The sequence below is a fragment of the Hypanus sabinus genome, chromosome 8 (genome assembly GCF_030144855.1).
Source record: "Hypanus sabinus isolate sHypSab1 chromosome 8, sHypSab1.hap1, whole genome shotgun sequence".
NCBI classification, from domain to species: Eukaryota; Metazoa; Chordata; class Chondrichthyes; order Myliobatiformes; family Dasyatidae; genus Hypanus; species Hypanus sabinus.
The window spans coordinates 27,183,141-27,197,943 of NC_082713.1; the positions used below are offsets into that span (position 1 = coordinate 27,183,141).

At 40.0% G+C, this 14,803-nt stretch overlaps 1 protein-coding gene across 4 annotated transcripts in view; it reads right to left on the reverse strand.

Moving 5' to 3' along the window:
- Positions 1 to 14,803, reverse strand: part of atrx (ATRX chromatin remodeler) — a 193,945-nt gene that overhangs the window by 134,146 nt on the left and 44,996 nt on the right. For all 4 annotated transcript variants that reach the window (XM_059976858.1, XM_059976855.1, XM_059976859.1 and 1 more), the window contains 2 exons: positions 12,015 to 14,725; positions 6,222 to 6,297 (listed from right to left, as the gene is read on the reverse strand). In XM_059976858.1, the coding sequence (XP_059832841.1) occupies positions 6,222 to 6,297; positions 12,015 to 14,725 (2,787 nt within the window). The remainder of the gene's footprint in view (positions 1 to 6,221; positions 6,298 to 12,014; positions 14,726 to 14,803) is intronic.

Genomic DNA, 14,803 nt, shown 5'->3' on the forward strand with positions numbered 1-14,803 from the left:
TAACACTTTCAACATCACAGTGTTTCAGGTAAGTGTTGTCAAAGGAAAAGCAACTCTGACAAACCTTGATGCCTCTAGCAATTCAAATGCTCATCTATCTCTCCACAGAATGAAGGCAAGTTGTTCCCACTATTCCTTCCCTCCCTACTACAAACTTACTTCCATGTCTCAGTGACCCCATCTTTCTTTTTCAAAATTGCTTTATTTACAGGAAGGATGCAAGGCATTTCAGTACTCGCAGACTTAAAGAAAAAATTCTGAAAATGCCAAAACACACACCATGGTCCTGGAGGAACGTTGTTTTGTTTTTACCGTGTATGCATTGGCAGTTTATGGTCGAAATGACAATAAAAAGGGACGACTTGACTAATTCTATTAGAAAATCAAGTCATCAATATTTTTTGCTGGAAATTAACTATGCCAAGATTGAAACACATTACTTGATGATAACTCTCATCATTGCTTGTGGATAACTGAGTGCCACCTCAATCCAGTGAACAGAATGAGGTGGCAGACACTGCACTGGGGCACAATACCACTGAATTCCTGAACAAGACGGGAAGAACTCATTTAAGGTCTTCTTTGGTGAATTCAAGAGTCAATTGCAACAAACCGGTATAAATTGGGGTGGAGCTTAGCAGACAATGGCGCCTAATGGCGACTCCTCTGCTTGCATTTTCTGGAACAGCTCTATTTCTATTTTTAATATCTTTATTTTTCTCTTTCAGGGTTCTTTTGAAGACCCTGACCTGGAGTTACATGCTGACTTCAGTTCGCGGGACCCTCTCTCAGGGCTCACATAACTGGCTGTTTCTCGATATCTCAAGGACGCGGCTTGGAAGATTAGCTCACCTTCAGAATTTCAGGATTTCGTGGCTCTGTAGACAGGCGGAATCGAGGTCGATGTCTCTGTGTAGTGGGAGATGGAAGGTCTCTGGTTGTCTGCAGAGACCAGTTCTTTGGGCACAGAGCTCAGAAAAAGCGATGCAACAGACTTTTAACATTGTAAATCAGTGAGCTGTTTGTTTTGTCTCCCCTCTTGCTGCGAAATGGAGACAACTCTTTTTCCCTTATTAGGGAGGGGGAGAGAGAGAGAAAGAAAGAAAGCGAGCCTGTGGTATGTTGAATTACCAGGTGAATGAGTAGCCTTTGGAGTATTGCAAGACTGTGTCTTTTCTGATGCTTTGCTGCATGCTTGAGTGCTCAGTGGGTGGGGGGGGAAGCAATGCTTTTTTTGCTGTTAGGGGAGAGAGCTGGGGGAGGGGCTTTGTCATTCATTCTTTGGGGCATTCCTCTATTTTCGTGGATGGTTGCAAAGATAAAGAATTTCAGGATGTATTTTGTATACATCGCTCTAACATTAAATGTACCTTTGAAATTCATGTGGATGAACATTGCTTATGCATTACTTCCAGTAAATTCATTAGTGTCAGTTTTAAGATTGTAATACTCAAGATAAGTAAATGGTGCCCTGCCTGCAGCACAGTAAAACAATATCACACCATTAGTCATAAGCTGCATAAGTATTGAATGAAAAGTAGGCCTTTTGGCCATTAAGCTCACTTCACTATTCAATATGATCACAGATGATCTTGCATTTTAATTCCATTTGCTGCCCAATATTCACAACTTCTAACAAAACATAGTAAACTGAAACAAAGGAATACAAGAAATAGGGGGCAATCATCTTTTGTCGAGTTCCATTACATTAAATTCAACTATGCAGATCATTACCTAACCTGTTTATATTTCATACTCAAGCACAAAATTCCAACCATAAAGGGAAATAATATTTTACTATATAAATGCCCACATTTTTACCAATTTAAGTATTCTCTTAAACTCAGAATACAAATGACTTTTGACTAACTAGACGAGAAGTTTAAATTGAAGGAGGCTGAAAAACATTTTAATGTAAAGGGCAAAAAAAATTCAATTATGACCTAATCTGAATGCATTGCTGCATTCACTATTGCTAATCTAAAAACAGCATCAACTGAAGACAGCAGCTTTGGCTCAATTCAAACTCAGCATACGTGGAAGCATACAAAATGCAGCATCCATTATTAAGGATCCCCATCACCCAGGAAATGATCTCTTCTCATTGCTACCAAGATGGTGATATAGGCATCTGAAAACACACAATCAATGGTTCATTAACAGCTTCTTCCCCTTCACCATCAGACTTCTAAATGGACAATGAACCCATGAATACTATCTCAATGTTTTTCCCTCTCTTTTTGTACTATTTATATACTTCAATTTTCTTTTTTATACTTACTAAAACTTAGCTTTTATTATTATATATTGCAATGTATTGCTGCAAAATGAATTTTACGACATATGCTAGTGATATTAAACCTGATTCTGATTCATGATGCTATTTTTAAGGAAAGTGCACATTCCATTGCAGTAAAACTAGTGTTTGCCAATGACAAGACAATTACCCTGTATCTGCATTCATTCACTGCATACCATTAAAAGTAAGAAAGTTGTTTGGCTTATCTACAAACTGGAATATAATAAATCTGTCATATTTTTAAAAAAATTCCATAAATCTTAAAGTGCAGGATATTTGTAACACAAACATCAAAAAAAACTTTAAATTCTTGTTTATTATAGTGAAAAATAGTATGAGTTTGTTCAATCCTAAATTATGCACGGCTGGTACGCATGAAAATTTACTTTAAAATTTTCAAGCTGTCTCTTGTGAACGTCATCACTAAACAATTCAAATGTGGAACTCCAAGTTAACTTTTATCTTCACAATGTTCTAATCAAAATAAAGGAATTACAGCAAAGTGAATTAAATTTCATTTACCCACTTGATTTAAAAAAAATCATCTATAATATATTTGATGTTAAAACATTAAAACAGATTATGCCGTGGAAGATTTTTAAAGTTAGGTGTACAGTAGGTTGAATTTCGAGATATTTATGCTCATTGATTACAAGCAAATGACATTGCATGATTCAGCTAAATATTATTAAAACTCTTGTTAAAAAAAATTTAAATGGAAGTTGATTTCACTTTGGATGCCAGTGATTACATCTCAATTATTTGATCTATAAACAAGAAAAACTTCCAGCAGCATATTTGTACTCAATATCAAACATAATAATAGCAGTCTTAAGATCTGCAGTCCAAGGCAAAAACAGATGCCTTTTTCTACATTTTTTCCAATGCAAATATTTTATGCACAATATAGAAAAGAACAAGTTGTCTAGAAATACACAGTTAACATAATAACATTAAAATAACATTTTACATTGTGGAAAATATAATGTCGCAAAAGGTTAACATATACTGATGTAGCTCCATGTGGAAAAAGTTCAGAAGACTATGGTAAAGTCACAAAACCAATTTCCTGTTCTTTTTAAACTGAGCTATTCTATCAATTTTACTATTTGGCACAACTGCTCATGGCTTAGTAATTAACAGCTGTTGAATTAGCTTATGTTTTTAATTATGGATGTTGGTCTGTCCCATATGAATACCACTCTTCATGTGGTTTAACTCACAGCTCTACAAAATCTTTCCTTGAATGCCTTCTGGGTGCTTCAAATCTGGCCAATCTTGTCTCTCTCCCTGAAAATAGTCCGAGTTTGCACACATTCACCGTAAGACTAATTTTAAGTGAGTGCTTCCAAGCACTGCTTTCTTACTTTGATTAGCAATACAAAATATTAATGCTTAATACAATACAAAGTATTTGGCAGCACTACCACAAAACTCTAAATGGCTGGATTTATATCTTCATAATAATTTGGAAATTGTGTCAAAATGGCTAGGTTATATTTTAGATTATTCTGTTCAATGTTCTAACCTGAAGAATATAAGAACACCAAGGCAGTGGTGTCAAAGTGATATGGGGTAATGACACATTCAAAGTCAAATACCATTTTTCAGGATATCATAATAATTCATTGAAACTAATCCCTCTTAACAGCTGCACCAATTGATAACTCTCTTTTTCATTTATATCCAAATTTAATTAACTCCTTTGATGACAAATTAAAACCTGGATGGTATGTTGCCTTCCAGATGCCAGGGTCAGAGACGTAACAGATTGAGTACGTACACTTAAGGTGGAGGGTGAGCAACCAGCAGTCATGATGCACATTGATACCAATGACATAGCTTAAAAAAAAAGGATGAAGTCCTGAAGAGTGAAGATAGGGAGTTGGGAAGGACGCTAAAAAAGGACCTCAAAGGTAAAAAGCAGGATCTCTGGAATGCCACAAGCAGTAAGAATAGGATAACATGACAGATGAATAACTGGCTGAATAGTTGCTGCAAGAGGCAAGGTTTCTGACTTGTGGATCATTGGGATCATCTTCTGAGTAATGTACGACCTGTACTAAAGGGGCAGGTTACCCTTGAACTCGAGAGAGACAATGTCCTTGCTGGCAACGTATGTGAGCAACAAGATGACTAGAGTGAGGATAGATCTGCTCAGGAATAAAGGGATAAAAGTGCCAAGTGAAATGAGATAGGGGAGAGCCTAATAAATAAGTTGTTTCACTGTGGAAGGGGTACTGTGCTGGAGTGTTTTGATGTCTAGAACAAAGAAGCATGCAAGATTCTGAAAGACATTAGAATAGAAAAGTTGCTGGGCACAATGGGTTACACCTCAAGTTACACAGGAAGCGAGTGAAGAGATTGCAGGAGCAGTGATAATGATCTTTGCATCCTCCCCGGCCACAGGTGTAGTTCAGAGAACCGGAAGATGGCAAATGTTGTTCCATTGATCAAGAAAACTAATGGGGATAATCTTGGGAACTACAGTCTTACATCAGTCTTACAAACTAATGGGGAGGATTCTTAGGAACAGAATTCACAAGTGTTTGGAGAAACATATCTCTATAGGGATAATCAGCATGGCTTTGAAGTGCATGTTGTGCTACATGAGCCTGACAGAATTTTTCAAGCAGGTGACAAAGAAAATTGATGAACATGGAGCCATGGATAAGGTGGTGTACATAGATTTCAGTAAGGCATCTGACAAGGATCCCCAGAGTTGGCTCATTCACAGTCATGAGGCATGTAACCCATGAAAATTCAGATGGCTAGGTTCAGAAATGGCTTGCCCACACAAGGCAGAGGGTGGTAGTAAATGGAACATGGTGGTCGGTAACTTATGGTGTTCCACAAACACAAAAATGTTAAAAAATATTTCTGCTGTTTTTACTGAACTGGTGATTCTGTTTTAACAATTTCAGAAGCCAAAAGTAGCAAGTCAAAATATAGACATATCCCCACCTAATGGGAAGAAATGCTTCTACTTGCCCCAACGAATGCACAGTGAAAAGATGAGTTTAAGTTATGACTCATTTCAAAAAATCATTGGGTACATAATAGACCAGCAGCTCCCATTTTACCAAATAGAATTCCATCCAAAAAATCTGAACAAAACTCCTGTGGAGCATATATTAGAGGCTGCAGGGTCTTCAAAATACCAAATTGTTCTGAACCCAAATTCAGAAATAGAGTGACAACTGTAAATGAATAGGAAAACCCCACCTTCAGTCTCTGACAAACAAACTACTAAATATGATTTTTTAAATTTTGTCACGAGCTTGTGTATTATTCTCAGGATTGAAAGAAAAATAATTAGCTTTTTTGGCTTAAATTGCCCTTTCTAATCTTTATACAAGATAAAAAAAAACAAGTTTATTAACACAGCTCTAAGTAGAAAAATATCCTCTATTCTTTCCAAATCAAAAATTAGAAAACCCAGTCCACAAAGAAAACTAAAGAAAAAGTCTTCATCTAAGTAGGCATGATGCAAGCACATCTAATTAAGAGGTAGAAAGTACTGTGAAGAAACATATCATGTAACAAATTTTCCCAGATACTTCAAAGCATGTGGTAACCTTACAGATAATATTCAAACATGCAGAATCAACTAACACTAAAGAGTGACAATTAACCTTAGTTTTGAACATTAAATTCCACTTTTAACATTTTGATCCACAGTTTCAACAAGAATATTGGAGAAGTTTTTTTTAAAAACATAAAATGGGTTTATTAAATAAATTTCAAAACTTAAAAGGCTTGAAATTATTTCAAGTGTTCTTACAAACAAATTAGGGTTAACGTTTAAAACAAAAAGGAACAAATGCTGTAATTAAATCTTGGTGCTTAAAGAAATGGCCATGATTGCACAACATACATTTCTAATAAGTTTTTGTGAAGTCCACAATGTAGAAATTATTACCTATTCTCAGGATCATCGTCATAATCGTCACTGGCGCACTGGGTGATATTTTTTGAATTGCCTTCTGCTTCATCACCTGTAAAGACATAGAACTAACCTAAGTTCACTGACTAACAGCCTTGTAGAGAACTGCCACCATGTGGGAGAGCTCAGGGCAGCACGTTTCCAATTTCCATAATGGTGCATTACAATGTGGAAGTCAAAAGTTAGATAGAGGGAAAACCAGCACACCCAAATGCTGCTTCACTTCCTGCAGCCAGAGGATTCCAGGCAAAGGAATTGTAAGCCCATCTATTTAACCTTAGCATAATCACAGGACAATGTACAATAATCAATTAACCTACTAACCGGTACATCTTTGGAACGTGGAAGGAAACTGGAGCACCTAGAAGAAACACAATCATTCACAGGAAGGAAGCATCTGAACTCCGACTCACCAAGCCATAATAGCATTATGCTAAACGCTGCGCTACTGTGGTGCCCCTATCAGATAAATCCATATAAATCATCTGCATTAGCCTCTGCACACCTGCATATACGTCATGGATAACACCATGTTCAGTTTGTTAAAATCAAGTTCAGAGCTTTGCTCAAGAGAAAAACATGCATTGAGGGGAATTTATCTATCAATATCTCTAGTATCATAATGACAAGAGTGGCTGGATTACCGTCTTCTCTAGTCCAATGCCATTTATATTCATCCTGTGTGACAATCCTATCTGGCCTCTCAAGTCTGCTGTCAATCTCATCATCAAAACTAAAACTTGCTATTCCCACCCATCCCCATTACATTTCACAAGGAAATCTGCAGATGCTGGAAATTCAAGCAACACACAGAAAATGCTGGTGGAACACAGCAGGCCAGGCAGCATCTATAGGAAGAAGCACAGTTGACATTTCAGGCCGAGACCCTTCGTCAAGACTAACTGAAAGGAAAGATAGTAAGAGATTTGAAAGTAGGAGGGGAAGGGGAAAATGTGAAATGATAGGAGAAGACCGGAGGGGGTGGGGTGAAGCTAAGAGTTGGAAAGGTGATTGGCAAAACGGAGACAGAGTTGGAGAAGGGGAAGGATCATGGGACAGGAAGCCTAGGGAGCAAAAAAAGGAGGGGGGGGGGGAAACCAAATATATCAGGGATGGGGTAAGTAGGGGAGGAGGGGCATTAACAGAAGTTAGAGAAGTCAGTGTTCATGCCATCAGGTTGGAGGCTACCCAACCAGTATATAAGGTGTTATTCCTCCAACCTGAGAGTGGCTTCATCTTGACAGTAGAGGATGCAATGGATAGACATATCAGAATGGGAATGGGACGTGGAATAAAAATGTGTGGCCACTGGGAGATCCTGCTTTCTCTGCTGGACAGAGCATAAGTGTTCAGTGAAACGGTCTCCCAGTCTGCGTCAGGTCTCACCAATATATAAAAGGCCACACCAGGAGCACCAGACGCAGTACACCACACCAGCCAACTCACAGGTGGAGTGTCGCCTCAGCTGGAAGGACTGTCTGGGGCCCTGAATGGTGGTGAGGGAGGAAGTGTAAGGGCAGGTGTAGCACTTGTTCCACTTACGAGGATAACTGCCAGGAGAGAGATCAGTGGGAAGGGATGGGGAGGGGACGAGTGGACAAGGGAGTCATGTAGGGAGCGATCCCTGTGGAAAGCAGCAAGAGGTGGGGAGGGAAAGATGTGCTTGGTAGTGGAATCCCATTGGGAGGTGGCGGAAGTTACAGAGAATTATACATTGGACCCAGAGGCTGGTGGGGTGATAGGTGAGGACAAGGGGAACCCTATCCCATTACATTTCACCCCTTTTCATATCTGCAATCAATCCTAAACAAATAGTCAAAATTTCTGCTGTTATTCTTTGAGGAAGAAAGCTCCAAACGTAAATGATCATCAAAAACTGTCATACGCATCCTGAATGGGTAGCATTCTTTTTAAAAACAAGGTTACAGAATTCTCCCAGAAGATGAAGCATCCTTTCCAAATCTATGTTATTGAGAGTTTTCAGGATCTTGGTCAGGAGTCGCCAACCTTTTTTGCATCACGAACCAGTTTAATATTGACAATACTCTTGTGGACTGGCCGATATGGGGGGGGGGGGGAAGGGGGGGTGTTAATCACGACCGGAATACAGTGATACTCAAAGGGGTTTCCTTATGTCCAGTCTATCCCACAATTTAGTTTTCGTGGCTATCGGCATTTGCTTCTGTCCTGCTTGCTCAAGGTACCGAAGCAGTTTTGAGGGCTTCATTGCCTCATTAGACAGCCTCCGGGCCCAAACTCCAGCCTCCCGCCCGCCCACTGCCAGACACCTTGGCCAAGTGTGGCTGGTTGTGGGTGGGATGAGAGGACAAGGTAAGGGCCAGAGGTCCCTGTGCTGGGGCCGTGGTGGTCACAGTCCGGAGAGAGCGAGGAGTGCAACAGGGCACGCGCCCGCCCCCATTGTAGGTAGGTAGGATCTATTGGCCAACAAAAGTTTGGCTTGAGAGATGACTTTCAGTAGATCGCTGCGAGGTAGCTGCTCTGCTACTTACGAAACGCTGAGCCCGAATTAGGTTGTCTGCGAATATTTTAGCACCGGCTTCCCCACAAACATTTGGTGTGCTAAACAGGTTTAGAGGCCCCCATCTGTCCGCGCTCCAGGCCAGTAGCAATGGCACTTCCCGCCAACCATGCGAGGCGGCCGGTTACCCGAAGCCAACCAGTGATCCCTGGCGCTAGGGTATCACTGCATTTAGGCGATTGATGACCACGCGTGGGTAATGACCTCGCGTGCGTTCAACAGTGGGTGTGACAGGGAATGAGGAAAGGTGCAGCCGACTCATATCATTTCATATTGTCAAATCATATCATTTCCTCACGGCCACCACGGTAGCACATGCTTTGCGGCCTAGTGGTTGAGGACCACTGATCTTGGTGACAGGACAAATAGTTCTACACGAATTTTTATATGTATCGTTACTTCCATAGAAATTCAGTGGAATACTGTGTTTAAACTTGACAATAGCACAACATCACTACAACTACATTCATTTGTCATCAATGTTTCTCAATGATAACACAAATACCTATGTCAGGATGCTATTCATCGACGAAAGCTCAGCATTTGATACCATCAATCCCACAATCCTGATAGAGAAGTTGCGGAACCTGGGCCGCTGGACCCCCTCTGCAATTGGATCCTCAACTTCCTAACCAGAAGACCACAATCTCTGCGGACTGAGATAAGATATCCTCCTCACTGACGATCAATACTGGCGCACCTCAGGGGTGTGCGCTTAGCCCACTGCTCTACCCTCTATATACTCATGACTGTGTGGTTAGGCATAGCTCAAATATCATCTATAAATTTGCAGACGATACAACCGTTGTTGGTAGAATCTCAGGTGGTGACTAGAGGGTGTACAGGAGTGAGATATGCCAACTAGTGGAGTGGTGTCGCAGCAACAACCCGGCACTCAACGTCAGAAAGACAAAAAAACTGATTGTGGACTTCAGGAAGGGTAACACAAAGGAACACATACCAATCCTTATAGTGGGACCAGAAGTGGAGAGAGAGAGAGCAGTTTCAAGTCCCTGGGTATCAAGATCTCTAAGGATCTAACCTGGTCCCAACACACTAATGCAGTTATAAAGAAGGCAAGACAGCACCAATACTTCATTAGGAGTTTGAGTGTATTTGTTGACATACCAAATCTCTTCAAAAATTTCTATAGATGTACCATAGAGAGCATTCTGACAGGCTGCATCACTGTCTGGTATGGAGGGAGGTATTGGCTACTGCACAGGATTCAAAGAAGCTGAAGAGGGTTGTAAATTTAGTTGGCTCCATCTTGGGTACTAGTTTACAAAGTACCCAGGACGGAGATCTTCAGGAAGCGGTGTCTCAGAAAGGCAGCGTCCATTATTAAGGACTCCAGCACCCAGGGTATACCCTTATCTCGTGGTTGCCACTGGGAAGGAGGTACAGAAGCCTGAAGGCACACACTCAGTGATTCAGGAACAGCTTCTTCCCCTCTGCCATCTGATTCCTAAATAGACATTGAACCCTTGGACACTACCTCACTTTTTTAACATACAGTATTTCTGCTTTTGCACAATTTTTAATCTATTAATATATACACACTGTAACTGATTTAGTTATTTATTATTATTATTTTATTTTGTTTTCTTCTATACTATGTATTGCATTGAACTGCTACTGCTAAGTTAACAAATTTCACGTCACATGCTGGTGATAATAAACCTGATTCTAATTCTTCAAAAGGCTACTTAGAAACTATGAAGAGAAATTATCCTTAATCAGAGTGCCAGCATTTAAAAGTACCTCATATGCAGCAATCATGGTTATGAAATACAAGCTTTTAAAAAGCCTGCTGAAAAGATTTCAACCCAAATGACATACTACTCATTACCAAATGAGGGATGCATATACAACGGTGAACAATTGTATCAATAAATGGGTTCTGCCATAATCACTTTGTTTCAAAGCAACTATGGTGCAAACACTGAAAAGAGATGAATTCCAAACATGAGATGATGGCAACTGTCTTTAACTGGCACACAATCAACACCCTAAACATTGCGGCATACTGGGGCCATGCTACGCATTGCCTATAAAATGCACTGGCTTCTACTCCTGAGGACAACAAAGGCAGCAGGAAATGGGAACACTTCAGCAAGCTCCCCTTCAAGTCACACAACACCCTGACCTGGAAAAACATCACCAGTCTAGTCACCACCAAACAACACACAAGTTTCTTCATCAATAGTATTTCAGCGTTTAAAGGTGGTTGCTCATGATTACCTTATTAACAGCAGTCAGAGATGGGCAATATATATGTTGCCAACAATGATCAGATACTAAAAACGACTTTTAAAAGTAAGCACTCAATTCACCATTGATTTCCTCCACCTACTAAAACTATTTAACATAGCAATCAAAAATTTAGAGTTTGGTCTTTTATTACTATACTAAGAAAACTAACTCAGTTTTCAAGATAACACACATAAAATATTGTAAGAACTCAGCAGGCCAAACAGCATGTATGGAAAAAAAAGCACAGTCGACATCTTGGGCTGAGACCCTTTGGCAAGACTGGAGGAAAAAATGAGATTTAAAAGGTGAGGGAGGGGAGAGAGAAACACAAGATAGCTGAAACTGGGATGAAGTAAAGCGCTAGGAAGTTAATTGGTGAAAGAGATGCAGGGCTGGGTGGGGGGGGGGGGGCCTAATAGGAGAGTACAGAGCCAAGGTTCATAGAACATAGAATAGTACAGCACATTACAGGCCCTTCGGCCCACAATGTTGTGCCAACCCTCAAACCCTACCTCCCATATAACCCCCCACCTTAAATTCCTCCAAGTGTTCTTGCCAAGTGTTTTGAGAAAGCCAATATAGTTAAATAGACAATAGACAATAGGTGCAGAAGTAGACCATTCGGCCCCTCGAGTCTGCACCGCTATTCTGAGATCATGGCTGATCATTCACTATCAATACCCAGTCCCTGCCTTGTCCCCATATCCCTTGATTCCCCTATCCATCAGATATCTATCTAGCTCCTTCTTGAAAGCATCCAGAGAATTGGCCTCCACCGTCTTCCGAGGCAGTGCATTTCACACCTCCACAACTCTCTGGGAGAAGAAGCTCTTCCTCAACTCTGTTTTAAATAACTGACCTCTTATTCTCAATCCATGCCCTCTGGTACTGGACTCTCTAAATATGGCATGCTTTGAGAACACAATACAAGGCACTCATGCAATATGTAAAAATACCAGATAAAATTCACCTACCTGATGACTGGCAAAATCGAGATCCAGTCGCAAGCAGAACATTTTCCATGATAGGCTGTATTTTTTGTTCATCGCTGCTTCCTTCTCCAGGAAGATCATGCTTGTCCATTTGCTCAGCTGCTTCGTCACCATCTGACGAGGATGAAGAGGTTTGCTTTCTTTCCATAGCTCTTTTCTTGCGTTTCAATCGCGTTGTCTTCTCTTGAACAGATTTTGCAGAAGCTTTCTCATCATCTTTGAATGAATCATCCTCATCTTCCTCAGTTGCCTGCTTTTTTGCTTTCTTTGAAGATGATTTTTTTGCAGCACTGATTTTACTCAAGTTCTTGATTTCCTTTTCTAGGTCAGAATCATAGTTGGAGGAGTCAGAATGATGTCGTCTTTTTTTATTAATAACGCAAGTCCTTTTACTAGTTCTTTTTCTTTCCTTTCCACCAACATCTGAACTGGAGGTCGAACACTTCCTCTTCCGTTTAAGACCATCTGTGCTATTTGCTCGTGGCATTCGTTTTCTCAGGTCGAACAACCTTGTCTTTTTACCTTTTTGTGATGAATCACTATCCTTATTATCAGCATCAGATGAACTATCATGTTTCACTGCTGCCTTTCTCAGCACCTCTGGTATCTCATCAGAATCAGAGGTAATTTGTTCACCAGGTTTATGCAATGTATCTGATTTATTAGGATCAGATTCTTCCATCTCAGATTTGACACTCTCATTTGATGATTTTGATCGGCCAGTCTTGACTTTGCCTGAAGAATTTACTTTTTCATTGTCCTTTGATTTATTTTTTAATTTCCTACGTTTTTTGTCACCACCACTATCAGTGTCTTCCTCTGATCTAGAATTGACAGTCCCTGCCCCTCCAGGACGTCTTAGGGGTGTAGTCTTTATACGAGGTGAGCGCTTTGTATCAGGGTCCTCCGACAGAACCAATGCATCATTTGCAGTATCGTTTTCAACATTTTCTTCATTGGATTTTTTCTTCCTTCTTTTTGTAAAATTTGTTTTGCTCATTTGAGATTTCTCTGCTATCTTTTTGTTTTTAATTATACTGCCTGCAGCACTGATGCCATCCCCAAGCCCTATATTAACCTGGCTACCATTTCTATCACCACTGTCTTCTCCAGTATCATGGTCCTTATCTTCACCTGTATCAGATGCTGATGCAACTTCAGCACCACTATTGTCATCAACTTCACCAGCATCATTATTATCCCTCATTGCCTCACCTTCACTCCCATCCCCAGCAGCCTCTGCATCACTGCCAATATCCCCAGGAACCTCAACTTCTTTGTCATCATGCCCTGCAGACTCAGCTTCATTTGCCCCAGCCTCCGCTTCACTATCACCACCACCCCCTGCCTCAACTACACCTCGTTTACTCCTCTTCGGCAATTTTTTCCCACGTACACCCTGTGCTGTTTTCTTACCCTTCTTCTGTGAAACAGAGGACAATTTTGTTGAAATTTCACGTTTCACTGAACATTTTGTACTCGAATCAGAGTCAAACTCTGAAGATTTTTCTGAATTATTACGACTTTCAACAGGTGCATTTGATAACACAGTATCTGGCATTGCACATTGATTTGCAGAATTACTCACTGTATCCATATCTGGTAGCAATGAGTCAGAAGCCTCAAACAAACCTCCAGTTAGTGAAGAAACACATCCCATATGCAATGCCTCATCTAAACTGTTAAGTAAAGTGGCTTCTGTCATTTCTGATTCAAGCCCCTCGCTTGAGCTCCCTTGTGGAGCATCAGAATTGTTTTTGTCCAAAGGGTCACTTAACGAACAGTCATTAGCAATACTATTTACTGCTGGATTAAGCATTAATTTATCTTTGTCTGTCTTTATTTTTTCATCTTCAGTAGCCTTATCAAGTTCACTTGAAACCAAAGTCACTTCCATTTGATCAGATTTGTCTTCTGTCAAAACTGATTTTTCTGCAATTGTTTTACCAGGTACTGCATTATTCTCATTTTTAGTGGATTTCTGTGCCTCACCTTTGATAACACAATCTTGTAAGGATTCAGAAGATTTTTTTTGCTCCGTTTCCAAGTCTTGAATTTCTTTATCTATAACCTCCTCCAATGCATGATGTACTTTCTTTAGATCACCAAGCACAGATTTAAAAGCTCTCAATTGTCTCATGTTTACATTAGGCTCAGACTCACCCAAGTCTTTTTGTTTTAAAAAATTAACAAAGCTAATATTCAAGTTAGCAGTTGTATCAATTAGTTTGCGAGCCTTCTTCAGAATCTCTTTTGGTACTTTCAATGCCTTGTAGGAATATGTAATAGTTCCAGATCCTGAAGAAAGACTCTTCAATGAACTTGTATCTTTTTCCTGTCCATTACAATCTTTACTGGAAATTCTTTGAGTATTTTTATAATCTTGATCTACAGACTTGTCACTGTCATGAGGGCCTGGAGACTTGCATTTCTCATTGTCAAATTTAAACTTTTCGAAGTCTTTCTTCCTTTTGTTTTGCTGCCAAAGCTGATCAAGACACTCAAATACACTGTCACAAGCTGTGACCAAATCCAGTAAAGGCTCTGGATTACATACATAGCAGTACCACTTTTTGTTTTCATCCATAATATTGGAAAGTTCTTTTCTACCCAGGTTACGCAATATGCAGCTTTTACAAAATGCATTGTGACAAAAGTCACAACAAATCAGATTTCCACCTTCAGCACACCATCTGCAGCGAAGAACAAATATGAGTACAATAAAAAAAACACACTGTGTCAAAGGAATAATCATCTTGATCCTTGAAATT